We start from the raw sequence: 27,301 nt of genomic DNA, 5'->3' as shown, positions 1-27,301 counted from the left end.
AAAATCAACTCCTTTCATTTGTTTTAATCCTGGCTCCTGACAGTGTCATTCAATGCTGTTAAGTAAAGTGCTAACTTTCATCAGCTGAGAGTCTGACTATGACAGGTTTTCAACCATGAAAAAACAAAGTTAGTAAGTCCAGTGATTCAGAAACATCTTGTCTCAGCTGCAGCCAAATAAAGTAGGTGAAATATCTTGGCAATACTTTGTACCGTACTAGACTGGCATTTTGCTAGGAGAGTCTTATAATGTGGATGCGGGAATGGCGAGAGCAGCTGATGGCTAGGTAAGCTAAAACTTCACTCCCTAAAAAAAAAAATCTCTCATTTAACTAGGTTTTTTTGTCGTTGAATAAATAATTATCAAGGTAGTTTCATATTTCTGTCTTGTTTACTGCTGATACTATGCATAAAGCTGAACAAAACAAAAAACACAGACTACATTCTTAGTCCTTTTATAAGAACTACTGTGTTTGTATGTTTTATGTAAACTATTATCAATATCAATAGCAGTATTGCAGACTTTCTTGGACAATTGTGATGCCAATGTACAAGCCTTCATAAACCATTTTTAGGGGGAAAAAATTGAATTATTAGAAGTCTTTGTATGTGCTTTTTTTGTGACTATTGATTTGAGTATAATCTGCAACACTGCGTTAAGGACTGAACAGGAAAACCAAAATCACTCATTTAGAAAAGCCATAGCAAAACTTTTGCAGATTTTAATTTCTAAGAAAAAGAATAAATATTTTCTTCTCCTTGTAAATTGTCTTTACTTTGAGCTAGACAGCAATTTTTAATGAAAATTGTTTATGCAAAAAAAACCTGCCTCTTTCCAAGGACTGTATTGTTTATTTATCAGTACAGTCCTTGGAAAGATACTGATATTTGACTGATGGCAGTCCCAAAACTGGCAAAGAGGGATGCAAGTAGTGGTGTATTCTTGCTGTTCTTATACCCACATATTGAAACCTAGGAAGAAAATTTTCCATGGATGCCTAGGACAGAGGGAAATGTTAGTGTCTGATGTGTATGGGAAATAGGAATGATAGTATGTGACAATGGCATCTCACTTTTTACTGCTGGATATCTTTATTGTCCTTTCATTAATCTCCAAGCTGTTAATCTCCATTTTACAGGTGAGATAGCAGATGGAGAGATGTGCCATGTTCCATGGGACCAAGGTGACTTTTTTGGCACAGATGATTCCTTTCTACCTTCAGCCTGTGCTGAAAGTGGAAGCTTTGGGAACGTTTCCCCCTTGTTCACATAGGGCAGTGTGTGCAGGGCCTATCGCCAGAGGAGGTGGCGAGGTGCTGAGCAGCAGTGCCAAGGGGTCGGCACCTTACAGAGCATGACTCGAGTGTACTCCATTTCACTATTCCCCCCCCCCCCCCCGCCTTGTAATCGCTCTCCTTGGGAAGAATTTAGGTCTCTGCAAAACATTCAAAGACTCCTTTTGTGCAAGCAGCAAGACAAAACCTAATAAACCATCAGGAGGATTTCAGTGGTGAAAGCCACTTCTGTTCCCAGTAGTGAGCTAATTGGTTGCTTGGGATGTTTACTTGAACCTGTTACTTCCTTCAATAGGGCTTAACAGCCATATAAATACTCAGCACACAGCTCTAACTACTGTGCTTTGCCGCTGGCTTCAGAGAACTCACGTCCTTCATCAGGGAGAAAATGTACAGCCAGTGAGTATTCCTACAGGCTTTTCTCTATAGGAGCAACTCGATTCTCGCTATGATTGCGTGAATTGTGCTACAAAAGCACGTACAAAGTACGTAGAGGTGCCTGCTGTGCTAGGCGCTGTGATTTCCCCTCTGCTACTGCTGAAATGGGTTTCTGTTTCTGAGGGTAGCAGGCTGCTGCGTCCAAGACAGGGGTCCAAGGTAGCCACAACACATGGTGAGCACATCGGATACGGCATCTATTCTGACGTTATACTTTAAACAGAAGATAACAATGGTGGTGGGCGAGGAAGGAAAGCGCCAATACAGTGGTGGGCCGCACAAACTCACCGAGTGTCTCAACTGCTAATTAGCTGAAAATGTGATTAGTGCAGCTGTGCTGCAGAGCACTTAGCTGGGTAACCAAGGGGAGGCTCGGGGAACAGGAGGCAGGCAGGTATGAGAGGCAGCTGCTGCGATTCCCAGCAGAGGGAAACATCTGCTCCAGCCACCCTCAGAGGCAGCGAAGGCCCGTAGCAGGCCGCTGTGGAGTCCCCCTTGCAGAGTTTTGTCTCTAGGCAGCGGTGGGAGAAAGGTTTTTTTTCAGCTGGCTCTCGGCTCCTTCCTAATGCCAGTAGTAAAAAGCATTGTATGCAAAAATTGTTCTGTGGTTCTAGAAATGCCTTGTCCACTCGCCACATTTCAGGCTCACGCAGTAGATAAGAATTGCACAGGAAGCAGCTTTCTGAGGAAGAGGTCAGCAATCTCTCAAACCAACGTTAGGTGATCAAGGTGGGATGCACTTACCTCTGCGGGACTTGTGAACACTGGCAGACGGTAGTGCTAAGAGGGAGTCGTGGGGCCTGCTGCAACCTATACCCAAGGAAGGAGATTTCAAGCCGTATGGAAGAGTGCAATTTGTCTGGAAGTTGAGGGTCAGTGCAGGAGTCGGGGGAAGAAAAGGGTGGTGGTTTCTGTGCATGTGTATTTGTGCTGCTATATTCTGTACAGAGAAATGGCTCTGGGCTATGAAGGGACAGGCTGCCATCCCGGTACTAGCAGATGGTCCATCCTTTTGAGAGGAAGGACCGTGTACAACCCAGCCTAAATCTGGTGTGTCTTACTGTGCTTTGCAGTAGACTAAAATTGAAATAATTCTCAGCTAAGTGCTTGAATACAAGCTGTTTTTCTCCTTTTTTTTCCCTGAAACAACTATCAGAAACCTGGGAACTAGAAGCCGGATTTTTGATTCTAAAAAGTTGGCCTGCTTCCTGATGTTTCAGGATCTCCTGAGAACGTGCACTGTTTGAGAGTGTTTGCCTTGTTAGAGATGGGGCAGTAGGGGCTGAGGCACTCAAGTGTCCTGTTATTTCTCATTCATCTCTACACTCAGTCTCTAGACACAGACTATTTGTAGTCTGCTATTGCAGCTTCTCAGAGCCTTTGAAGCCTTCTTACAAAGGCTAGTGCTTCTCCCTGCTGATTTGTCAAGTTATTTGCAAGTCACAAATTATTCCATCCAGAAGCAAAATCCCATTGCTCTAGTGGGTTCCCAAAGCTCCTCCAAATCAAGCTGATTTCAAGGTCTCGTGACTCTTTCAGAGTTGAACACCCTGCTGGAGGGTACAAGAAGCTCTTTGAGACTGTGGAGGAGTTGTCCTCTCCGGTAACTGCTCATGTCACAGGTTTGTATGGTCGCACTAATCTCCTTTCACGTTCTTTCCGGGCCCAGCTTTTATTCTCAAAGCACGTGGGTCACCAGCTCACAGAGGTGCTGGAGGTCCTGGAGCGCGTGGCTGAAATGTGGATCTGCCGTACTCTGGAGTAGAGGAAGCACAGACTGGATGTGGAATCTCTAGACTTTTCGGGGTTGGGCATCCTCTGCTGAGTCTGTAGAAGAGGAAGAAAGTATAGTTCAAGAGGTTCATAAGAATGCATGATCTCTTGTTTAAAAATGTTTAATGACCAAGGGGTAAAAATGAAATGGACTAAATCATTTTATTCTTGTTGATACATGAACAACTACTTGGTCTAATTTACCTTGGTCTGTATGTATACAGAACTATATTTTCCACAGGTAGGATTCCCACCTGGCTTAAAGGAAGTCTTCTCAGATGTGGACCTGGCTTGTTTGAGGTCGGTGCAGAGCCATTTTATCATTTGTTTGATGGCCAAGCACTTCTTCACAAGTTTGACTTTAAGGAGGGTCATGTTACATACCATCGAAGGTATGAGGAAAACTTCCAAGCAAAATATGAAACATTTGCTAAGCTGTAATGTGTTGGGGCCAGATTCCGCTATCTAGCACATGGGAGGCTCCCCCTTGATTTCAAGTCTGGGCAGTTATTGGAAGAGCTCTAATGGTGAGAGCGTTGGAGAGGGCGGAAAATAATTCAAACTTACTCATATTTAGCAGAAATGCACCACTTCCCATTACACTTCCATGGAAAACATTACATGGATTACATTTTCCACGGAAGATTACAAAACTTATTGTATAGGTGAGAAGATCAGAGCAGAGAGGATTGTTTGTGGCTACAGTCAGGAAGAGACAGAACTACAACTTATTCTGAAAACTAAAATGTATTTTCAGTTGAAAATTGTAGACCTATTTGTTTTCAGGTCTTTGGTGAAGAATAAATGATCAAAATGTCATATTTCTGATCAACTTCAGATGTAAGCTGATCACGAGTTTCCCTGTGCTCCCAGCTCAGCAGCTGAAGGGGAGAAGCAGGTGCCAGGACCTTGTCCACACTAGGTGCAGCGTGACGCTTCTCCCCCAGCAAAGCCCTGTGGTTTTAGGTCCACGGTTTCTGAAGGTCTTACAGGTTTCATCACAAGAATATTTTCAGTTTAGTTACACGGCCTGGTCCATTTTTATGACTCCATCAATAAGATTCCTCTCTTTCTCACCTTCTCTAGGTTTGTTAGGACCGACGCTTATGTGAGGGCAATGACTGAGAAGCGAATTGTGATAACGGAGTTTGGCACCTATGCTTATCCAGATCCGTGCAAGAATATTTTCTCCAGGTAGCTCAAGATCACTGAGAGGACTTGCTGCGGTGATGTGCTATGGAATTTCTACTTCCAAGAAATCCCTGACTGTTGGTTTTTTTTTTCTTTGCTCAGGTTTTTTTCATACTTCAAAGGTGTGGAGGTCACTGATAACGCCCTGGTTAATGTCTACCCCATTGGCGAAGACTACTATGCCTGTACTGAGACCAACTTTATAACTAGAATTAACCCAGAGACTTTAGAGACAATTAAGCAGGTAGGAGTTCATACAGAGCTTGTAAAAACATGGAGGAGTAAAACTGAAATTTTTTAGCAGCCTCTAAAAGAGAGGCAAGCGTTTAGGATTAATGTTGGAGAAAACGATTCAGAGAAGACAAGCCAGGAGCTTTTATGAGAGCAGAGTTCAAGACAAGCTTGTAAATGGATTTTTGCTGTTGCTGCTTTAACTCTGCTCTAAGTAATATTTAATTTGGAGGCTATGAGGGGTCCATGGTCCATATTCTCACACTTGGGTTAGGATGTAGATTACGGTTTGCAAACTGGAGCCAAATTACAGCCTGAGTTTAAAAGGAGGTGCCAAAGTAGTTAGAGGGCTCCTACTAGATTTTTAATGCTAGCTTAACTTAAACTGGAGCCAAGCATTATTTAGCCTGCAGAACTGTGTTTAAAGTAGAATATGTTTTCCAGAGTTGTTCTTTGATTTATTATCAATGTTCAGTTTGTTGGGCCTTTCCTTTTGGGCCCCCAAATCCTGATCCTCCCACTGTGACAAAGCAAAGCCTGTCCCAAAGCAAAGACTGTCCCAAATTCTTCAACTTTGCTGATGTTTCCTTTTCACAAAGTGGATGATGTTCTGCACTTAAGAGAAGAACTTTCCATATATAGACCAACAAAGCATTCGTTTGCTAAATCATAGCAGCAGCAGATAACTTCCCGCCTCCTGCTGAGGAAGCTTACGGTTCTCTGCCTCTTGATCTCCAGGTGGATCTCTGTAAATATGTTTCAGTTAATGGAGCAACAGCTCATCCCCATGTTGAAAATGATGGTACAGTTTATAACATCGGCAATTGTTTTGGAAAAAATTTTTCACTTGCCTATAATATTATACGGATTCCTCCACTTCAAGCAGGTCAGTTAATCCAACTTCTGAATGAACTGTAGAAAATCATGTCCTATAAATAATAGGAGGAATCTTTTATTCTTCAGATGACTTTTGTTAACAATTTTTATTTTATTTATTTATAACTCATTTAAAAAAAAAACTTAACTTTTTTTAAGTAACAGAAATGTTATCTTTAAAACAACTATGTACATGGCTTCTGGATCATAAAGTTCCTTTGTGTTAAAGGCAGAAACTTTGTAAGGTAAACGTCAGTAATACAACCATAATTCTTCCATAATTGTTCAAATATCATCGTATTTCAGACAAGGAAGACCCAATAAACAAGTCTGAGGTGGTTGTGCAGTTTCCTTGCAGTGACAGATTTAAGCCTTCTTATGTTCACAGGTAATTTTTCACTGGTCCTATAGACTGAAAAATGTAGGTCCATTAACAGCAGAGAGAGATGTTGCTTACAATAAAACTCTTTTGTGTACTATGTTCACGTGTCAAAACAGCTGCTTTGACAAGTGAGTATTTGCTAATAGCATGTACTTCTATTTATGGAAATACACAAAAGCATGGATACCCCTGTACAACATTGCTGGGGGGGTTTAACGTGTTCTGTAGAAATGGCAAGCAGAACTTGTTCTCCCAGGTAATAAGCAACTAAAATTGAGGAAATTACCAAAATCAGGATATTTATCTTGCTGTTCTTTTAAGCTACGTTCTACATCCAGTGCTTAAAATTAACTATGGCATGGTGTATGAACATCTGTTTTGCCCAAACTAGTTGGAGCGAACTTGATGTGCTCCTCCTATGTTTCTGGACAGCTTTGGACTGACCCCGAATTACATAGTGTTTGTTGAAACGCCAGTGAAAATTAACCTTCTCAAGTTCCTTTCCTCTTGGAGCCTTTGGGGAGCCAACTACATGGACTGCTTCGAGTCTAATGAAACTATGGGGGTAAGTCGTGTATCTTGCCAAAACACTGCTCTGCTGGGCAGTCGGCCTTCTGAATCGGAAGATCTGTTGTATTAATTTCACCTTCATTACTTGCAAATCTAAAACAAAGTGTTGCTTGCTTTTTAGGTCTGGGTTCACGTGGCAGAGAAAAAAAAAGGAAGACTCCTCAATATCAAATATCGGACTTCCGCCTTTAACCTCTTCCATCACATTAACACCTTTGAAGATAACGGATTCCTTATCGTGGATCTCTGCACCTGGAAAGGGTGAGTATCCGCAGTGCTGTTTGTGGAGTGAGTCTAGGGCTGGCCAACACAGCAGCGCAGGAATGAGAATGCATGTGCCGCTGCACCTTTCCCCACACGCGCTAGCGACAGTGAACAGACTTTCCGCAACCAACGTGTGGTGACCCTAACTAGCGCGTGTGAGCCGATCCATACAGAGGCCTGCGTCCTCTGGAGACCTTCCGCTTTCTCTGTGGGAATCGGCATCTAGCATTAAGGCTGAAAGCAGCCCCTCCTTTCAATTGGATTAAATGGTCATGCTTGTTAATATGTAGGTTAAAGTGTAAATTGTTACCAAGATGTGTGGAAAGCCCGTTTTAAACTGATTTTCCAAGATTTTCCATTTGCCTTTAATAGATGCTAGCGACTACTGAAGTGCTGATGCTCTTTCAGTCTCTGGGATAGCAACGGGCACAATCTGGTATAGGTTTGAATGGTGCTTTTCACGTAAACACTGCAAGAAGTCTGGCAGTCCTATGGGCACTGGAATGACGACTCCTAACATTGCAGCTGCACTGAAACTGTGCAGCCAGGACACAGAACTGTGATTATCCTGTCTGCTATCACGAGGTGCGAGGGGAGCAGACACTGAAAACAAGCAGCCCTCGGGTTTTTCTAACAGAGGGCGGTAACGCATACACACAGTTTTCTTCTGCCAAAGAGCCAGAACAGGGCTTGTGTTACTTGATGGTATTTTAGGAAAGAACACTTGCATTTGAAACTTCACTTGCTAATGCCATCTTTGCTTTGTGTCTACGATCTCTGTACTCTTTTTGTACAGATTCGAGTTTGTTTACAACTACCTCTATTTAGCCAATTTGCGAGCGAACTGGGATGAAGTGAAGAGACAGGCAGAAAAAGCCCCTCAGCCTGAAGCCCGCAGATATGTGCTCCCCTTGAACGTTGACAAGGTAATGGTTCAGCTCTGCACATGTGGAACTTCAAGCAGATCTTTGAAATGCTGCTCTCTGCATGACTGCCAGGCAGTTTATTGCAGGGTATTACCAGTTGCTCTGCCTGATTCAGTTTAATTCAAACGAACCTTTTGGAGGGTGGGGGGAAGGGGGAATCCTTAGAGCATGGGTCTTCACAGAAACTTTTTATTTTCCATAGCTTATCAACATTATTGCATTCAATTTCCTATGTGCTGTCTTGCAAATTTAACACTGTGGGATAGCAGTTATTCAAAGAGGGTGCAGACGACTGGCGACTGACAAATAATTTTCTCCTCGAGTTCATCTCTGGGTGAACAGAGAAGGGAAGTGTTTGCAGCCACAGCACACAATCGAATTCATTCCCAACTCATGGGGTGAGGTCCATCAAACAGCTGGCCTGACAGAAACTTCTGTGGCTGGGAACGTCTAGATGACTTCTAGCTACCCTAGCTGTTGTCATCCTCCTCTTGCTGAAGAAGTCTAGTAGGAGCTGGTGAACGCAAGGTTTCAGTGATCTCTGAGCTTAACGCTTTTCCTCTGCCCAACTTCTTGTATTCCTGCATTCCCTGAGGTGGGAATACCAAACACTGCTGCCCTTGGTCTAGGTATTTTCAGACCTTTCCATCCTCTCAATTCTCAGAGGGTTGAGAGCAGACAGGGGTGAAGCTGCTGGTCAGGTGAGCTGGATTCAGAGCAGCAAATCTTATGGGTACTGTGTCTCGTGCTGATCAAACAAAACGTGCAACCACATGCCTCACCACTTAGTTAACCTCCAAATGTCTCAGAAAAAAGTTAAGCATGTCTGTTCATCTAATTTTTAATTTAAGGTAAGCACAGTGAAGGCTGCAATAAAAGATTGTTTTAACATGTTGGATAGCTGTTCTCATTACTGCTCCCGGCCACCAAAAGCTAACTAAGAAAACAGAAGCAGCCTTTTCTCACAAGTAAGTGTACTATAATTTTGCAGCTTCATGAGGCAGCACATTTGCAAACTTCATTAACCAGTAAAGTTAGCATGGTTTGTGCAAATGGCTAAGAAAATGAATGCAACTACAGCTCTTTGTTTGTCGTGGCTATTTTATTTTGTCACAGGCTGACACGGGTAAGAATTTAGTTACCTTGCCCTACACAACAGCTACAGCAACTTTGCGCAGTGACGAGACCATCTGGCTGGAGCCAGAAGTTATTTTCTCAGGGCCGCGCCACGGTAAGATGTTAACTCTGAATCTCAGCCAGAGGCAACAGTAGCCTCAGCAACCCATACCCTGCTAATCCTAGTGCAAATATGTAAGTTTCTTTGTTTGTTTGTAGCCTTTGAATTTCCACAAATCAATTATAAGAAATATGGTGGGAAACCATACACCTATTCATATGGCCTTGGACTGAATCACTTTGTTCCAGACAGGGTAACTATTAACAAATGGGTGGCGTGCTTTTTCTTTTTCCCCTTTTTTTTTTTTTTTTTTGGTGAGCTTTTTAGCTTCAGGACAAGAAAGGATATTTACTAAGATGCTGGTTTTTCACCTTGTTTTGTAGCTTTGTAAGCTAAATGTTAAAACAAGAGAGACCTGGGTGTGGCAAGAACCAGATTCATACCCATCAGAACCAATCTTTGTTTCACATCCTGATGCCCTGGAGGAAGATGATGGTAATAACTGGTTTTATTGTGGTCTTTCAGTTAACTCAGTGTTTTACAAATTTATTTCTCCTGGCCCCGAGTGTGCTGTCCTGAATTTGGCTGGACAGAGTACAGGGGCAGGAGAACCTCCAGGTAGCTCCCATGGGAGATCTATTTGTTACCGTAAAACTGCTGGGAAATCTCCGAGGCGAACACAGAAAAATTAAGACTGAATGAAAGTAAAGGAAGAGAAAGGCCTGCAGGTTTAGATGGTCTGTTGTCCTTATTTTCTAGCCTTTCTATCAGGAGTTACAGTTCTTAAAGAAATCCAGATGGCAAAACTCTGTAAAATGAAATCTCTCTCAAGCCAAGCATGTTTTTATTTTTACCCAACTTCCTTGTGTAGGAGTGGAGTGACTTTAGTCTTTGTCACTCAAGGACACACAGTTGTACTCATGCCAAGCATTGTATACATTTTTTCACACCTCCTCAGCCCAGTACCTATTTCTGAAGGTGAGCTGGAGCCTTTAGACTGAAAGGGTGTCCACTTCCTCATTTCTGAGCGGGATTACATGACGCTAGGAGAAAGCTTGGCTATGCTGAAGTTGAGAGCAAACTTCCAGGTTTATATGGAGCCATAATCTCGTATGCTCTGTCCCCACTCCAGTTGAGGAAAGAACGTCATGGGGACCTTCACAAGCAAAAAAAAGATTTAAGTATGTTCTTGGAAGCTTTCTTTTAAATGAAGATAGAACAAGCACTTTAGGAATATGCTTAAGTCCTTTTTATCTTTTTCACTTCATAGGACTCGAGTCCCTGCACATGCACTTTCCTGAATCTAAATTAACCAGGTTCCATGCTCACATTTCTGTGCTCTTCCCCAAGGCAGTATGGCTGATGGCTGTTATGGGTTATTTTGTATGTTTAGTCAGCTCTTAGCTCCAGCTTAGGACATCAGTAGCAGATCTAGCCACGTGACTGAGACAGAATACAAACTAGTGAACGGGACTGACAGAAGCCACAGGAGACAGTAGCAGAGAGATCCTCTCTCTTGTTTTCCTTCAATGACTGACCAAAAGAGTACACAAAGGAACAAAAACCCTAAGAGCTAGAATGTTCCACCCATTCCTTATGAAAGGGCCAGGATCCAGAAACAAGAATCTTGTCACCTGAGAAGCAGAATTATAAGCCAAACCACTCCTTTTTTTCCTCCAACTTTTAATGTTGACAAATTTGATAGAAATTCCACTAAGTGGCATTTGTCAGAGGCCCTTGCAATAGCTTTTCATAGTTCACAGTTCTAGAAGGAAACTATTTAGGAGCGATACTGCCACAGTACCCCTGGCTGGGAAGCAGAATGACAGCAAGAATTCAAAATAACTATGAAAGGGGAAAAATAATTGAGATTTACTAGGGCCCAGTGCTGTGATGTAAGTGAAGGATAAGGAATGACACATACCTGGGACAGAACTGTTCCTTTTCTTGCCGACTAGGGGTTGTGCTGAGCATAGTCATCAGCCCTGGCGCAGGGCCCAAGCCTGCCTACCTGCTGATCCTCAACGCCAAAGACATGAGTGAAGTTGCCAGGGCTGAAGTAGAGATGAACATTCCTGTGACGTTCCATGGACTTTTCAAAAGAGCGTGACTGGTGCCTGCAACATGTTGGCTTAGGTTTCTTCCAACTTTGAAAAGGTGGAGGCTCTATTTACAAACAGTCAAATGACCTGAATTCCTTCAGTATTTTTTTTTTTATTTGCATGGTTAATTATCATTAAACATTTCCATTTCCTTGATGATTCTCTAAAATACTTACCCAGATATTTTTCAAATATACTCTTTGACATAATTTTAAAATGTGCAGTGCTAAGAATTATTCACTTAAAATAACACAAGTTTTATTTCTCAAGATTAAACTTTGCAGCAGAAAGATACATGAAATGGCACAGTGTAAACTCAGTATTTGTCGGCATGGTAACATGACACAGAACAGACTGTGTGTTCCTTCTGTTACATGCTTCAAAAAGAGGTAATTTTATCCGGTGCTGAAGTGTTATGGATTTAAACCAACTCCTGGTCACTGTATGAGTATTCTCAGAGCAACCTGAGTGGAGCCATCATAAAACCACCCACCTTGTTCATTGCCTTTCCATAACTGGAACTCTGGACTTGTCAGTCAGATGCTAGGTCAAAGGCATAGAGGCAGGCAGCATTTCGTCTGCTGCTAACATTTACATTCCTAAAAACACCTGCTGCCCAGACAGAGTAATAGCTTCTGTGTTTTCTCTTTCCTATTTCTTTTGTCAAAGTACAATTTCTTGAGTTCTGCATTTCATAATAAAACATGAATAAAAATAATCAAACAATCGCTATGGCTCAGAATGAGTTTGCTTCATTGGAGTGAGTGCTACAGAAACACAGATGAAAATTTTGTTTTGTAAAAAGGGAAGTTTAAACTAATGTAGTAACAAACTATGGTTTGAAATACAAACTTATTGCACATAGACTTAAAATCCAGCATTTGTGTTTGCCTGCTGATGGTTTAACTAACTGTTTTATTAATGATATCAAAGAATGAGAAAGTCATTTACATTTGCTGAAGTTAGCAGTGTGGTATTAGAATTATTTAAAGGCCCATTACTTGAAAATGTCTGACAGACTGCAATTACATTCTGATGATGGGATACTGACATGGAGATATGACCTGGTACTTGTGCTGTTTTGTAATTTCTAGGCACTGTGCAACCACCTGATTAAAAAACAAGAAAAAAGTGTAAGCAATGAGCCCCTGAAGCAAAACATTTAGTAAGCTTTACTAATGTATGCATTCATTCAATAATATTTTTGTTCTTACTTTCTGCAAAACAATGAACATTTACAATGCACAGCTGTGAGCTGTACAGTGGCCATCAGTGTAATACAGGCCTGGGGAAGGGGAAATGCCAAGAAAGAAATGTCCACAGGACCTGAAAATACAAGTATTGCACACAGAAGCCATAGTGTGAGGAAACTAAACCATTTTAAAGTCACTGTGATGACAGGCGGATGACTTTCAGAAAACTGAGAAGCTATTTTACCCATTGCTTTCAATCAAAATATATTATTTGATAATCCAGTTCAATAGTTAAATAACTATGTCCCTATGGTCCCCAATCCTATGTGAAAAACTATCAAAACATTCTTTTCTTCCCCTTATGTGTTCATCGTTTTAGAATAAGTCGTATTTCTTGGTCTCCTATGACAATGGTAATGACTGAAAACACAGAACACGGCTTTCAGTCTTTAAAAATAAGACTTCTCTATTAAGATTCTGTTAACTTTTAGCTCATGGTGCATATGCTAGTCTCCTTTGCCAAAGCCTTTTGTACGTCTTGTCGGAAATTAAGAGCCGGGGTAAGGATTTTCTTAATTTCACAGCGAACGTTCTACTGCTCTTAGAGCGCACACTGGCTTGAAAAAGCCTATTAAAAACAAACTAACCCAGCACATTAAGGATCTGAATGAGCACGTAGTCTCAGTTCAGACAAAGTTAAACATGAATTCCATCCATCAGCAAGAACTGGGATAGGTAGCTAAACAATACTGTAAAAAAGAGCTAAACATGCAAATCTGAACCACGGTGGGCTCGTGAAAATTACCTGAGCAACAATGATTATTCTGATTGTCATACATATCCTTTTCACATACAGTTTCTAAAGAGAGATTCTATGGACTCTAGAACTTGAAAATGCTTCTCAGTGCTCTCCCATTATCAAAGTTCCCAGAACCTCCACAGAAAATATTGAACATGTATATGTAGCAGCATAAATATGTACCATACTTAGCATTAGTTGAAAGCAGCATACATTTGTGATCTTAAAAAACAAAACAAAAAAAAAAAAAACCAAGCTTCACAAGTGCAAAGAATATTTTAAGTACTGCTAATAAACAATACAAGGCAAAACAGAACAACAAAGAGGGTGGCTTTTAGGAAAGATCCAATGGAGTGGATGTCTGCCAACTGTAAAATGGGGAACACTCCAAGTGTAAGAAGCAAATTAAAAGCAGGGAGAAGTAGCAAAAACAAACATCCTTAGAAGAAAAGAATGGGAAGAATGCAAATAGTGAAGAGCCTAAATTTAATTGTGCAAGACAGAAAAATTAAGGATTGGGATTCCAAATCAAATGGGAAAGTCAATTAAGGGGTTCAAGAGAAAACGCTGCAGTCAAGTTACCAGAATGAAAAAGGATTTCAACAGAACTTTTTCAACAGACTAAGGTAGAAGAGAAAAGATAAGAGTTGAAAAAGTTAAGTGCCAAGGAAATGGGTGAGAACTGGGAGATGTGGTTCTGGGAATCAGCATGCTGGCTGACCTTAAGCAAGTCACAGGCTTACGCATTCACTGCAAGATCTTTTTAGATCTGAGGATAAAATGTGCTATAAAAAACACATAAAGGAAAAACCTACCCTTCTAGTATTTTGAGGTAGAATTATTCCATCATCCCAGAGTCTGGCAGAGGAATAAAATGCACTGCTTTCTTCCTCTAGCCTAGAGAGGAGAGAGTATTAAATAAGTTTAAAAGTACAAAAAGGTAACAAAAAAAGATCAGGCCAGTAAAACAAAAATCACAGATGAAAAAGGCAAACTCTTCAATTTCAAATGAATGCATGGCACTACTGTTAAAAATAGTTTTGGGTACAGCTACATAAGAAAGATTAGATCTGATCCCTCTGCATTTCAGTCATTCTGCAATACAGTAGACCCTCTACATGCCGATCTCCATTGTTTTATACACAGCAGAATATTTCGATTTTAGGTTTGGGGGCTTTTTAAGTCAGTCAGTCAAACATGCATGCTCCCTTGAGAAGACCTTAACAGCATACAAGGCAGAGACCACATGGCATTTTAAAATATTTTTCAGTAGATTCAGGTTTGCTTTAGCTGTTTACAATCTGGAATATGAAAAAAAAGAAGGTATTTTCACTAATTCAATCTCAGTGTAACTGCAGGGCTTTATTAGTTGATGTTCTTACTTTTCTTTTAGATGGTTTAGTTCTGATTCATCTCCTTTACAGTCACTATCCTCAGCTTTTGGGATTGCGAAGAAGTGTCTTGAATCCACAAGAGCAACTCTTGCATTAGGCCACAAGAACAAGAAGTTTGGACTGAACGATCTCCCACACTATGAAGAAACGCACAGGACAAACTCACGGAATTTAATCACTAGAAATGGCCATAGGATGACACAATCAAGTTCAAGACAGAATGTAATACAGTTTAAATCATAAAGGACTAATGATACCGACCATTTATCATAACAGGTATAGAATCTGTATCAGCACAGATCCCATGCAGTAGCAAACACTGCAATCACCACTGCCTTCAATGCCGGTATTTTTTTGTTTCATGTTTCCTTCAAGCATTTACATCTCTAATTCTGAGCAAGCAAATAGCCCTACCACACTTACAGCCATGTGAACAGCACATGTAATAACACAGCTAAAGACGACGTGGTTCCTGACCACTGTGAACAAGTAGTATGTGCTGAGAAAAAGGCAGGACTGGATCCTTAGTAGAAACAATTTCAAATAACCTGTTTTTTTAGAACTAGCTCTAGGCTCTTAGTTGGGGACCAAACTTTTTGTAATCACAATTTATGATGTATATCTAATTTTAACAGTGGTTAAAATAACGAGTGGAGTTAAATATCTATACCAACAGCTGACTGCATTTTAAAAATGAAAGCACTGTGAAGGCTTGGTAAAGCGTAAAAAAAGTCTATTACCAAACACATTCACCTTTATGCTATCTCGTACCATAACATAACTTTCACTCCCATAACATCCACCAATTACAATGGTTATTTTGGGGACAGCAGCACAAGCAACAGCAGCCATCATGGAGGCCTGGGCTTTTAATCTGTTGGTGTGAGCTTCTGCCTGAAATTAAAGTAAAGATTTTAGTTCCTCTTTCTTCTAGATTTCTTCCACTCCCACCAAACTTGCAAAGCGTCTCTGGAACATTTATTTCTTTATGATTCTGTATGATCGTTTCTCCCAAAACAGGAAGACAACAGCATTAAATTTACTGCCATAATCCATTATGCTACTTATTTTACAACGTAAATCAACAGAATAATTATAACCAGTGTGCACATCCCAGCACTGTTCTGCTGTGTTAAGCCTACAACACAGAGCAACTCTAGCTCTCCCAGACATTAGTGAAGCTCAGATACAACGGAATTACACCAGGCTTTGTCTTTAAAGCTGGCAACAGTCGGGAAGAACAGGGCTGCAGGAACAGCCTCTGCTCAGAGAGCCTAGTGTAGGCTTTACGGTGACGCTCTCTGTAGCTCTGGACAAAATATACTGCACCTCAATGACTTAATTTTTAGAAAAAAGAAATATGTATTTTCTATGGCACAGAATGGTATGAGAAGAACTAACAGGCTCTTTTTCAATGCAAAAAGCTCTATGAATTCCAAGCTTTTACAGCTTACATTGCAAGCTGGGCACTACCGTTTTAGATAAGCCCACAGAACGGGAATAAAGTGAGAATGCTAGCGGGAAGATTTAAGAATAAAGTAATTTCGAGGCTGTTTGTTTGGTTTAATTATTAAGAGTGGATTAAGAAAATTGATTTTCTTAATAATCAGTAATTTTCAAAGTGAAGTCTTAGAACAAGAGCTAGGAACTGCTTGAATTAAGCATACTGAACTAAAAATGCCATACCTGCGAAATGCTTGTTGGCTCTGCTGCGTGTGGAGCAGTATTTTGGAAAAAGAGGATAGGAATGCTCCGCTGACCGCACAGCTGTACAAAATGGCAACCCTTGAGAGAAGCATCATGAGAAAGCTCCCCATTGTTAGCCACTATCCCCACCAAGTGCCTGCAAGACAGATATGTGAACACTCTCACTTTTGAATCCCAGAAATTATGAAAATGTAGCTCCTAATGATATAAAGAATGGAAATGTAAATATCCATACACACACAAATCTGTCCTGCTAAAGAAATTTAAAATATAGAAGGATGCACTTGACATATGTCATTTCATTCAGGGAACCTCATGTACATAACAAACAAGAAGTTCCAGCGCTCCGTATATATAAAGCACGGAAGTGTTAGTATGGATTAACACCCAGAGGTCAGGTAAAGGTAGAGATGACCTGCTACAGTTTACACTGCAAGACAACATACAAGGTGCCAGGATTCTTGACTCTAACTATTGTAACATACAATATAACATTTAGCCCGCAACATTTAGACTTTCAACATAGAAAGAGGCTCAAAAGAAATAATACTTTTTACAGGGTTTTTTTTAAGATTTGGCTGGAAAGTGATATGAATGCGTTAACAATATAGTCGATTATATCAGGTAGTGAGATCAAAATGGGAGATAGGATAAGGCACAGCTTTCAACTCAGTTTGAGACAGAACACTTTTAAAGATGCCATTTCTTATTTCTTAAGGAATCTGGTGAGACTTCAATGTTCCAACCGCCCAGGTAGTAACTCGAGCGAACAAACAAATAATTTCACAAAAGTCATGAAAACCATCCATTTGAAATCACTCTCTACCACTATCAGCCTGAGATAAGATCAATTCAGAACTTAGAGATAAAAGAGTAAGGTTTCCTGGTATTGTATTTTTAAGTATTTTATTAGCAATTCTTGTCTCATTCAGAATTCCGTAAGTATTGTTACTGCAACACTGTAAAACCTAATAATGATATGAAAGCTTTCTAGACAGGTATGTCTAGATATTTTTATAATGAAATCTTATAGCCTTACCCTTCCACATGGCCAAATCCTGTTACTAATGTTGTTCCATAATCAGCCTTGAATTCCTGGAATCTGCTTCCATCCATCAGACGGCTCAGAATCTGCCAAAAAAAAAAAAAAAGTTCTTTCCCAAAGAAACTGAAATGAAAATAGGATAGTTCTGCTAAAGGATACACTCTGTTCAAATAGTAGGAAGACCTATATTATGCAAGAAGTCAAACTAAATGATCCTAGTGGATATTTTATGTCTTATTCTACTAAAAAAACCAATACGCTCAAAACAAATTTGTGTTTACAGTTGATTGCCGATGAAGTATTTTGAGCCAAACTTCGACTCCAAAATTATTTCAAGGTTACAGAACACGGTTGTTCACGTTTTGTTGCACAAAAACCTTGCAAAAAACCCTAGCATGTGCAGGTATAGTTTGTGTGCATTAAAAAAAACCCTTCTCAGCAGCATATTGCTTACGCTTTTTTCAAACACAAATACCAGCTAAAGCAGACTGAAAGGATGAAGGTATACAGTACCTGTCAACTTACCAATTTTACAGGAAGAGTATAGCTATAACCTTGTGGTGCCAGCCCCAAGAGCTCATCAGAACTATACAAAGGACCATCGTACTCTATGAATTCCTCCGGCAGAGGCTCATAACTTAACGTTGAGATAATATTTCGAACGCATTCATAGGCTTGCTTCTCTGAAGATGCAAAATGGTCACTACAGCCACTCACTCTGGAAGAGAAAGCAGTATTAATTAGTATTAAATTAATGAAATCAGAATACTGAAAGAAAATCCAAGCTAAGAGAAAGTAAACTTTCATCTGCACTGTGAACCTCTGAATTCCCTGAAAACATTGTGCCTTTTTTTTCTTGGACATGGATGAGCTGAAACCAGTAAGTAAGTAGAATTTCCATGCAATCTAAACAAAAACGCACAGTAGAGAGAAGGGAATCTCTTCCTTGTGACTTGTTTTAAATCTACGTTAAAGAAAGATGAAGGTCTCACACTAATATTTATTTTTGTGAGACCTTCGTATGAAAGGTATGGAATCTAGTTTCTCTATACAAATTATACAATACCAAGCATAATGAAGCAAAGCAAACAGAAAAGGGTCTTCCCCCTGTCTAAAATGGAATAACACTATTTTGACAACTACAGTAACTTTGGACATACAAAAATAATGTTAAAGAAATGATTAGGTAGCTACTATTATCAGGCACATCTCCTGTTTGCTCATCTCCTGCTATGAAGCCCTCAGTAAGAGCAGAGGCAGACAGGCTTTCCTTTTTTTCTTCTTTCAGGAGCTTTTACAAGCATTCATATTCTTTGCAAAGTGTTCTCCAGTGTCTTAAGAAGTACATGAAAAAAAAAAAAAAGTCACGCTATCTCTCCACACACCAGTTTCAGGAAGAAAAAGAATTTCTTATAAGTTTCCCCATTATCACAGAATCTGATTGCACAGAATCTATTTTTTTTATACGTGCATCCTGACAATATTTCCATTTGGAAAAGTCTTCCTTCTGAGGCAGGGAGGAGTTGATTTGCCTAAAGTTGTTCAGTAAGCACGTGGAAGAAGGGGGGACGAAAAGCCTAGTCCTAATACCACTTGATTTTTCTTCCATTTGGCTGATAGAACAAAAAACAGTATCTGAGAAGGAAAAAAGCAAATAATGTAATGACAGGATCCACTTTTGGCCCTGGTCCTGTCCTCTACATTTATCTGAGATTTCTATCAGTTAAATATGTAACAACTGAGAACTTTGTCCAAAAGTGGAAGTGGAAAGTTGACTTGCAAAGTAACAAATGAGAAACTACAGTGCTATGTTATTTTTCTTCATTTGGAAAGCTTGTATCTAACCCCATGATACGCCTACATATTATCTAAACACACCAACCTTTATAATAATTCATGTACCATTTCTACCATTTTTTCCACGACATGCTTTCCCATCTTTGTGGACCATATTGTGTCCTATTACTACAGGCATCAAAAACAGCTTCACTCATATTAATTTATGACAGAACGGCAGCCTCTCTAAAGGTGAATTTACTGAGTTCTCTTATACTTTACAGAATCATTTCACCTACTTGGAATGAAGTTGGGCTCCTCCTAGGTCCTCAGGAGAGACATTTTCTCCTGTAGCAGCTTTTACCAGAGGCGGGCCAGCAAGGAACAGCGTACCAATTTTATCTATAATCACAGTTTCTTCTGCCATGGTTGGAACATAGGCACCTCCAGCTACACAGGAGCCACACACTACTGCCACCTGAAGGACACAGAACACAAAACCAAACAAGATACTGGTGAGAGGAGAATGGAAAAACAAAGCCGCTACGATTATTTCAGAAACATTCAAAACCTTGGAGAACCAGGAACTAAAAATATAAACACAATCATGAAAACCACCACCATTTCTGATATCACACAGAGCTCAGAGAAGTTTACTCTAAAATTGCCTAGCAATTTGATGATTTTTTCATTAAGATCAGCTGGTAAGCACTTAGAGGATCTTTAAGGCAGAAGTATGATCATTCTATTATATGAGTTACCATTTGAATCTCCCCACAAATTTTAAGAAATTTTTGCATGTTTGTGAATTGGTCCTAGAATCAGTATTAAAAGGAAACTTTTTCAAGAACTCTATTAATCACGTATACTACGCTTACTTGTATTGAAAATGACACTGTACCTGAGGGATCTTCATGGCAGACATTATTGCTTCATTGTAGAAAATTCTGCCACCATCTGACTTGTCAGGAAACAGCTCTGACTGACGTTACAGAGAAAAAAAGAACGTGAGTTTCAATATTATCTACAGAAACCTAGTTCTTCATCTTTACTTCATTCATTCACAAACCATTGCAACTGATTCTAAGAAGGATACCATTAGCAATCACACCTGGTAAACATGGTAGAGAATGCTGCATGTGAAAAGTTATTTCTCTCATATATTGCTCAATGCCACAAAAATATCCATGGCCATCTGGGTCACAAAAGCAGAGAGAAGTTTCACATTTTTGTGAAACGAATTTATTCTACACATGCAGAGACTGTAAACACAGGGACGGGGAAGCTCAGGTTCATCCTGTACTTGAGAGAGGACTTCAATATAGTTTTCCTTTTTACTCAGTTTTCTAAAATTCTGTAATTCATGTAAAAACGTTTTCTACATCTTTGCTTTCAGTCTGGAGATGGAACAACTCTAGTCCCTGTAATGACGTGACCTTTGTACATTGTAAACTAACCTGTGTACGTGCTCCTGTTACAGTAAGTATTAAAAAAATTAGTTTTTTAAAGGCCATGGAGGTTTGTGCGTCAATATTGCAGACTTTACAACAAAATACAGAGTAACTTGAAATATTCTGAAGTCAAAAATAGAAACCCCAAACAATGTTTTAATTTATTGAAGACACCAAAGCCTTTCAGTGCACTGAGGAACATCCATACAACTTGCCTGGTCAGTATTTTGTCCCCACATTGATAGTAAAGTTTCTAACCTTTGATCAGAAGCTAGATGCAAGATTAGCCAGGGTGAATGCCGCTGTTATATATGTTCACATCATCTCCCAGGCTCTGATTTGTGGGCAAAATTCAATTTAACAGACAATGAGTGTCAGCCAGCCAAGATAACAAAAAAATAGATCTGAGACTTATTTCTAAAGATGAATATGATTAAGATAAAAAAAGTCCTCTGTGAATTTGTTCCAATGTTACCTGTAGTGGTAGGAATGCTCCCCCGCTGTCAACTAGGTACACAGATAAAAGTCTGTTCTGCATTGCTACTTCCTGAGCTCTCAATTGCTTCTTCACTCCAATTGGATAAATAGTTCCTCCTTTTACAGTTGCATCATTTGCCATGAAGACACACCAGATCCCACAGATTTTTCCAATTCCTATAAACAGTACCACACGTACTTATCAGGACTCTCTAATGAAAAACGGAGGCCAAACTGTGGCTAGCATGTTCTTTTGGTAACAGTATGTCAATAGAGAGAAGACAGAACTTAAAATACAACTTCTTTACTATTGATGACAATATGTAAGAAAAAGAATAACATAGTCTGACTTCCAACTCTTGAGGTGAGTTTACAGGGAAGGCTATAAAAATACTGATATCAAACTGAAAAATGTAGTAATCTGTGACAAAAGAATCATAGGACTTCATGTTCCTATTCTTCCAGTTGCTTTTTAAACTGGAACTGCTCTTCAAAATGGAATGAGGTAAGAGATTAGTCTATAATTTGAAAACTGTTATAAAATAAACATCACAGGGTTTGTGTCACACAGTAACTTGGTCTTCTTTCATTCAGCAGACATCAGTATATTTGACATACCTTTCTGAATTTCCTGAAACACAGATCAGTAACTGGTAAGTATGATAAATTACTGAATCTAGAAGACAGTAAATCCCTTTTTTTTTTTAAAAAAAAAAAAAAAGTTTTTTCCCTAGATTCCCCAAAATAGATCATGGAAGAATACTACAGCCAGTGGCTGAACTGTTCCATTCTGGTAATTACTACTGGAAAGAGCTGATGTTCATTTTCCCTAGCAAAACACATTACTGAGATACTAAAATACTCCATAAACTTGATTAGATGCATTCTTTTTCCTTTCTTGGGAAGCACAAACACCTTAACTGCAATGATGAAGATCGGTTACTATATGAAGGTGTGCAGCACATCTACGCTGCCTGCAATCACTTACTCTAAATACAAAGGGCTACCCCATAGCAGAATGATGAAGAGGGCTTTTTTAACATTACCAAGAGCAACCAACTGAGCACTTTAGTCAGTCCTCAAAGCATACCTGCATATCAGTGCACCTGAACAGCTCCTCTCAAATTACCTTAAGGATCATATCAGTTCAAACCCTTCTTCCTTCCGGGCTGCGTCTCCATCATGGTGCAAACAATACCTTCAAAACAATACCCACAACCTATATCTGTGTTTAGATCTAACATGAATCATATTTAAAGATACGAGCAATTAAATAGACTTGATGAATTTCCTATTACATCTAATATTAAATTCGCTAGCAATTACCAGTAAGGCATCCAGCAGCAGGGACATCACCATATGGCATATTGAGGCCTGCCAGAGGAGACAGCTCAAGAAAAGACTCATCATCAAGAAGCATTTTCAAGCGTTCGCGAACAAACAGCTTCTTGTTTCTCTGCGTATGGCGCAAGATGGCATCTTCTCCTCCTCCTTTACTGACCTTCTCTAGCAATTCTGAATATCTGATTTAAAAACCAAAGCTTCAATTAATGAAAATAAGCTTTACTTACAAATTTACCCTTTAGCAGATTTAACACAGTACTTAAATGCACTGCACAGTTTTCACATCAGTAGTACGATAACGAAGACAAATTCACACTTTTGTATTATTGTTTCTGACAGGAACTTCTCAACTACTGTGTAACAGATCACAGCATTCAAAGGCATAATTTTTCTCACAAAGTGAAACAAAAAGCAGAGGTACGTTTCCTAAAGCAAGTATTTTATTTTTGTTATCAAAAGTTACATTTCTGAGCCTAATAAAGGCAAAGAAGAGCCAAATAATACATTCTGCCTGTAGCTTTTGTTCATCGCTAGTAAACACTATTAGGTCAATCACCCTCCCCCAGAGGTTTCCTATGTATATCCAACATTCAGTATTTTACAATATATGATCGTTTTTCATCTCTGCTGGCAACCCAGTCAGTGGAGTACTGAAAGCAGGCTGACCACCACCAACCAAAGCTGAAGACCTGACTTTGAGGGCTACTGCAAATTTCTGGGCTATCATAACTTTGGAGTCCGAGTTCAGTGTGAACATTTACCTCTATTTTCCGACCACTCTAACGAAGAATCCAATCAGTGGCTTCCTCCTTGGCCCTCCCTCAACAAGTGCCGAAAGGTTTATCTGACAGGCCTAAAGAACGTTCAACAACATGGCAGCTATGTTTTAAAAGCAGTGAATACTGCAGCGTCAGTATAATCATCCAAAGAAAAGCTCACTGCCAAACGTTATTGACTAGGCAGCATAAAGAGCAAATAACGAACCGAATAGACTGTAAACAAATGCAGTCCTTGGAATAATTTTGATTTGAATAAACCAGGTTGTTCACTTATTTTAAGTATGGTTTTTCCCACAAGATGCATCATCTTTAGCTAAAATTACTGTTTCATGTAATAATTTACGAACCACTCCACACATAATTCCACTATCTGTATTGTGGCTTCCTGCAGACTATAGAGGTTAAAAAACCTCAGGAGAGAAAGCTACGGATTTTTAATAATGCTGTAAATGCCACCACAGGAGGGCACAGTGTGTTTTCCATAGTTTCGCTTCCAGCTCGTGTATCTTTCTTCTGAACAAAGGCCTTTGAGTATTTGCCATCTGCTCCTTAAGGACAAATGCATAAAATACGTTTTCCTCCTTTTGTCAGTGAATCACGACCAATTGCATTAACTGTCACCTACTCTTTCAGGAGAGATTTGGAAATATGTGAGTCACCATTTACGTCTTTGAATTCAAAATTAGACATAAGACAATTTTTATGAAGGTCTAGAAAAAAAATACTTCTTCGCAATATATGCAAAACAATGTCATATGGCAATATTTTAAATGCAGTCTACATCTAAGTTTAGGCATTTTGACCAACAATTATGCACCTGTTTTAGTGGACTGAAATTTAAGTGCTGATCCTTGTAAAGTATTCTCTGCAGAGATGACGTGCAGGAAAATAGCAGCAAGGAGTTGCTATTTTAAGCTTCAAAGCAGTTGGAAAAAAATTACCCCAAATTTGTTAAGATCTGTGATTTTTTTAAATAGTGATCTTCCTAAGTTAAAAATTCTTAAAAGTGCCTATAAGTAATGCTTATATCATCTTAAATATATTAACATTACAAAAACAGTTTTTACCTTCGAATAACGGCCTCACTGTTCCTTAAATTTTCTTCAAACACATGTTGATATATAGTTGGGATACATCCATCTAAAACAGGGTAAGTTTTTGTATACTGTCTATATTTTGCTTTATTACTTACTAAACGACTGGGAAGCATATTGCATGTCCTTTTCACAACTTGACAAGACCAGCTCTGTAGTATCTGTGCTGCTGGTTCATCTTTACAAAAGTCCTTATACTTTCTTTTGCATACAGGATGTAAAGCTTGGAATCTTGAAAACAGTGAAGATGTGGAGCTAGGGGAGAACTTGCAAATGGAGCACAAAGCGATGTTGTTCCACATGACCCTAAAAATGAAAGGCAGAAGAATCAGCATCTACTTCCAAAATTAAAGTCAGATTCCCTAGACTGAGAAGGCAAAGACTAATAAGCAGAGTAAAAGTGATATGCCAGTTCTGACAAAGGCCAACACCTGAAAGTCCACAATTATTTCCACTTTAACCCACCTTGACACGCACTTAGAACAGCGGACACGAAAAACTCGATTTTAGAATTAAATACTACAGCCATTAACAGGAAAACCTGGAGCTGCAGACGCTGAGGACTGCTGCAAATCAGGCCACCCGGGCAACCCTCACCTGCAGGGCAGCTGCTTCCATAACGCTCCCTTTAAACCCAAACCGTCCTCGCAGCATACCCAGAAGAGGGATGAGTTTAATGCCAGTACAGAGCAGACCAAAGCGTGCTCGCATGGGCTACGTCCACGCCACAGGGTGGTTCTCCAGGACAGCCTCCAGCCCTCAGCAGGGCCTCGCCACACTTCCGCCCCTGTGGCACGGCCAAGGCCTGCCACAGCGCTGCCCCCACGGCCAAGCTTTGCCTTTGCTCTTGCTAAACGTCGTATTAACGTTAAAAAAAAAAAGAAAAAAAGGCTCTAGCGCGACCGAGCACGCCCCTCTCCCTGCGTTAACAAGGTGCCTTTGGGGCGGGGGGGGGCAACAACGGCCCCGAGGCCGAGCCGGAGCCGGGCCGCCAGCAGCGCTGCCGAGGCCCGGGGACACGCAGCGGGGCCCGAAGGCCGCCTCAAGCGGTGATGGCGGCGGCGCCTCACCGACCGTTACGGCCGTTGGCGCCGCGCGCGCGCAGCCGGCGGCCGTTGGCGCCGTTACGGGGAAGAGGGGGGGGGAAGGGGCAGGCAGCGCGGCCGCTCCCTCAGCTCCAACCCCCCTTGCGGCCCGCGGCGGCCGCAGCCCCTCGTCCCCCCGCCACCGCCCGCCGGCCCTTACTCCCGCAGCCGCCTCCGAGCCGTCCGCGCTGGGCACGCCCCGCGGGGCGGACCCGCCGTCCCCGTCCCCGTCCCCGTCCCGCCTCGCCGCTCGCCCGCGCCTCAGCGCCCCCGCGGCGCGCCGCCCTCACCTGCCCTCAGGTATCCCCCCCCCCCCCCCACTTCGCTCACGCCCTTTATTTTCCTGACTTCCCTGCAGATGCCTCTACAGAGTCGGGCCGAGCGTGCCCTCCAGGAAAGCCTGGCCAAAACGGTATGAAAAACGTTAGTTTTGCGGTTGGGATGGATCTCCCAACCTTCCCCCCGCCACCCCAACCGGTTTTCCCCTCAGAAAAAGACGCAAAGCAAGTTGCTGCTCTGGGAAATAAGTACAGTTCTATACACCGCACGTATGTTTTGAATTTTAAATTATGCACTGTTTAAAAAACACCGACTGATACGGACCAGGCCGTGGCCTCACAAATAATAATACGTTTGTGCTCCAGTCACCCTTACAGAAGGAACGGCCACAAAACGTCTGGTTTTCAACATCTGCCCTCCGTGCCGGCTGTCAGACACGCTGCAGGTCCCACTCCCGGAAAGCCGCGGACGACGTTTTTAATGACACTTTTCCTGTCAAGAGTAGGTTTAAATCGTGTGATGCTCCAGCTCTTCAGTCATCCAAACGCTTCCTGATTAAGTTTATAACTGAAATATTTAAAACGAATTTGAAATTTTCCTTCCGTACCTCGTACTGCTCCTGGGCTGCCTCAGTCAGTTTGCTATTGTTAGTCGTGGCATAACCTTCTAGAAATTACAGCTTGTTGCCTGTCAGCAACTTCATTAAAATGCATTCCTGCCAGATAGCTCTTCATGCATACATATTAATAAGGCTTCTTAGGGGTAATTAAGCAGTGACTAATACATTGGTGAATGTAACTATCCAGCATAGGCAGAAAAGAGGATATGTAAGTTGTGTATGTTATTAAAAATTTTTGACAATAATAATTAAGATTCACTGGCCTATAATAAATTAAAATAATCTTTTTTTCCTCTTCATACTTAAAATAGATGGGATTGTCTTTGATTGTCTCTTTCACATTAAGAAAATCAATGCATGGAGAATTTGTTGAAACCGTCCTTATTGCCCTCTGTAGCGTTCGGCTCTAGTTATTAAATGTCTAGGTGTCTATCTCCCTCTAGCGGTTTGGCCGTATAGAACAGAAAATTCAGCTGAACCTATTAGCTAATGGGTTTTGTTTTCTTTATTTAATCGGAAAGATTAAGATCTGTTCTGAAGATCTGAGGCTCGGAACCCGGTGGCAGCTATGGAAGCAACTGTCAGAACTGTTCTCTGTCGAAGTGAAAATGTAGCACTTAAGGGCAATATAAAACACTTCAGCGGTAGAAGAGGTTCATGCTTAAATTGGGCGGGGGAAGGGGAGGGTTCTGCTCTTGTAAAGAATCCCTTCCAAAAAAAAAAAAAAAGTAGAATTACAGATCTGATTTGCAGTCTCTTAAAATGCTCATTAATTTTTTCTGGACCGATCAGAATGGTGCAAATGGTGGACGTTTGTTACTGACACTGAAACTATTGAACAACAATTTCTATCCGAATCTGGAAGCATGTTGTAGGCACTGATACAGCCACTGAAAGGTTGCTGATACGACCCATATGTGATATTAACAACCTACTACACCATTCAAGCTGGTATTTGAAATTGGTTCTGGTTGTTAATACCTCTGGTTCATGTCTTCCCTATTTCCATGGTGTAACCAGAATTCTCTTCTCCCA

At 40.7% G+C, this 27,301-nt stretch overlaps 2 protein-coding genes and 1 long non-coding RNA gene across 4 annotated transcripts; 1 reads left to right on the top strand and 2 right to left on the bottom strand.

The window, feature by feature from the left end:
- Window positions 1-1,551: 1,551 nt before the first annotated feature.
- Window positions 1,552-11,931, top strand: RPE65 (retinoid isomerohydrolase RPE65). Of its 2 annotated transcripts, XM_009689039.2 has the most exons (14): window positions 1,552-1,693; window positions 3,272-3,354; window positions 3,747-3,897; window positions 4,592-4,699; window positions 4,799-4,940; window positions 5,666-5,813; window positions 6,110-6,191; window positions 6,618-6,750; window positions 6,877-7,016; window positions 7,816-7,945; window positions 9,062-9,176; window positions 9,281-9,375; window positions 9,506-9,617; window positions 11,081-11,931. In XM_009689039.2, exons 1-14 carry the CDS (start codon window positions 1,683-1,685, stop codon window positions 11,230-11,232), a joined length of 1,602 nt encoding a protein of 533 aa, XP_009687334.1. In that variant the 5' UTR covers window positions 1,552-1,682; the 3' UTR covers window positions 11,233-11,931. The 2 variants fall into 2 exon arrangements, with proteins under 2 accessions (XP_009687334.1, XP_068809605.1); XM_068953504.1 differs by lacking the exon at window positions 3,747-3,897 and having other exon boundaries at window positions 1,634-1,693.
- On the bottom strand, window positions 3,427-10,221 carry LOC104153237 (uncharacterized). Its single transcript, XR_696189.2, has 3 exons — window positions 10,089-10,221; window positions 5,779-5,856; window positions 3,427-3,559 (listed from the first exon to the last, which is right to left on the bottom strand). It is a non-coding gene; the product is annotated as an uncharacterized lncRNA (long non-coding RNA).
- Window positions 11,317-25,589, bottom strand: LOC104153219 (methylcrotonoyl-CoA carboxylase beta chain, mitochondrial). Its single transcript, XM_068953503.1, has 13 exons — window positions 25,529-25,589; window positions 24,257-24,589; window positions 22,393-22,589; window positions 21,065-21,243; window positions 20,040-20,120; window positions 19,438-19,616; window positions 17,888-18,080; window positions 17,357-17,448; window positions 16,297-16,453; window positions 15,364-15,504; window positions 14,599-14,747; window positions 14,032-14,113; window positions 11,317-12,333 (listed from the first exon to the last, which is right to left on the bottom strand). Exons 2-13 carry the CDS (start codon window positions 24,583-24,585, stop codon window positions 12,250-12,252), a joined length of 1,863 nt encoding a protein of 620 aa, XP_068809604.1. The 5' UTR covers window positions 24,586-24,589; window positions 25,529-25,589; the 3' UTR covers window positions 11,317-12,249.
- Window positions 25,590-27,301: the final 1,712 nt, after the last annotated feature.

The sequence above is a fragment of the Struthio camelus genome, chromosome 8 (genome assembly GCF_040807025.1).
Source record: "Struthio camelus isolate bStrCam1 chromosome 8, bStrCam1.hap1, whole genome shotgun sequence".
NCBI lineage: Eukaryota > Metazoa > Chordata > Aves > Struthioniformes > Struthionidae > Struthio > Struthio camelus.
The sequence above is the reverse complement of the archived record's forward strand: the minus strand, read 5'-3'. Positions and strand labels throughout refer to the sequence as shown.

What these genes read in the sequence shown, in the direction of transcription:
- RPE65 (XM_009689039.2), top strand. An exon ending in AGTCTAATGAAACTATGGGG is followed by an intron (nt 6,751 to 6,876) that starts GTAAGTCGTGTA and finishes CTTGCTTTTTAG; the next exon opens with GTCTGGGTTCACGTGGCAGA. An exon ending in ATCACTTTGTTCCAGACAGG is followed by an intron (nt 9,376 to 9,505) that starts GTAACTATTAAC and finishes CTTGTTTTGTAG; the next exon opens with CTTTGTAAGCTAAATGTTAA.
- LOC104153219 (XM_068953503.1), bottom strand. Translation starts at nt 24,585, where the DNA reads ATGTGGAACAACATCGCTTTGTGCTCCATTTGCAAGTTCTCCCCTAGC. An exon ending in TGCTGCTGGATGCCTTACTG is followed by an intron (nt 21,244 to 22,392) that starts GTAATTGCTAGC and finishes TACTGTTTATAG; the next exon opens with GAATTGGAAAAATCTGTGGG. An exon ending in GAGCATTCCTACCACTACAG is followed by an intron (nt 20,121 to 21,064) that starts GTAACATTGGAA and finishes CTGTAACGTCAG; the next exon opens with TCAGAGCTGTTTCCTGACAA.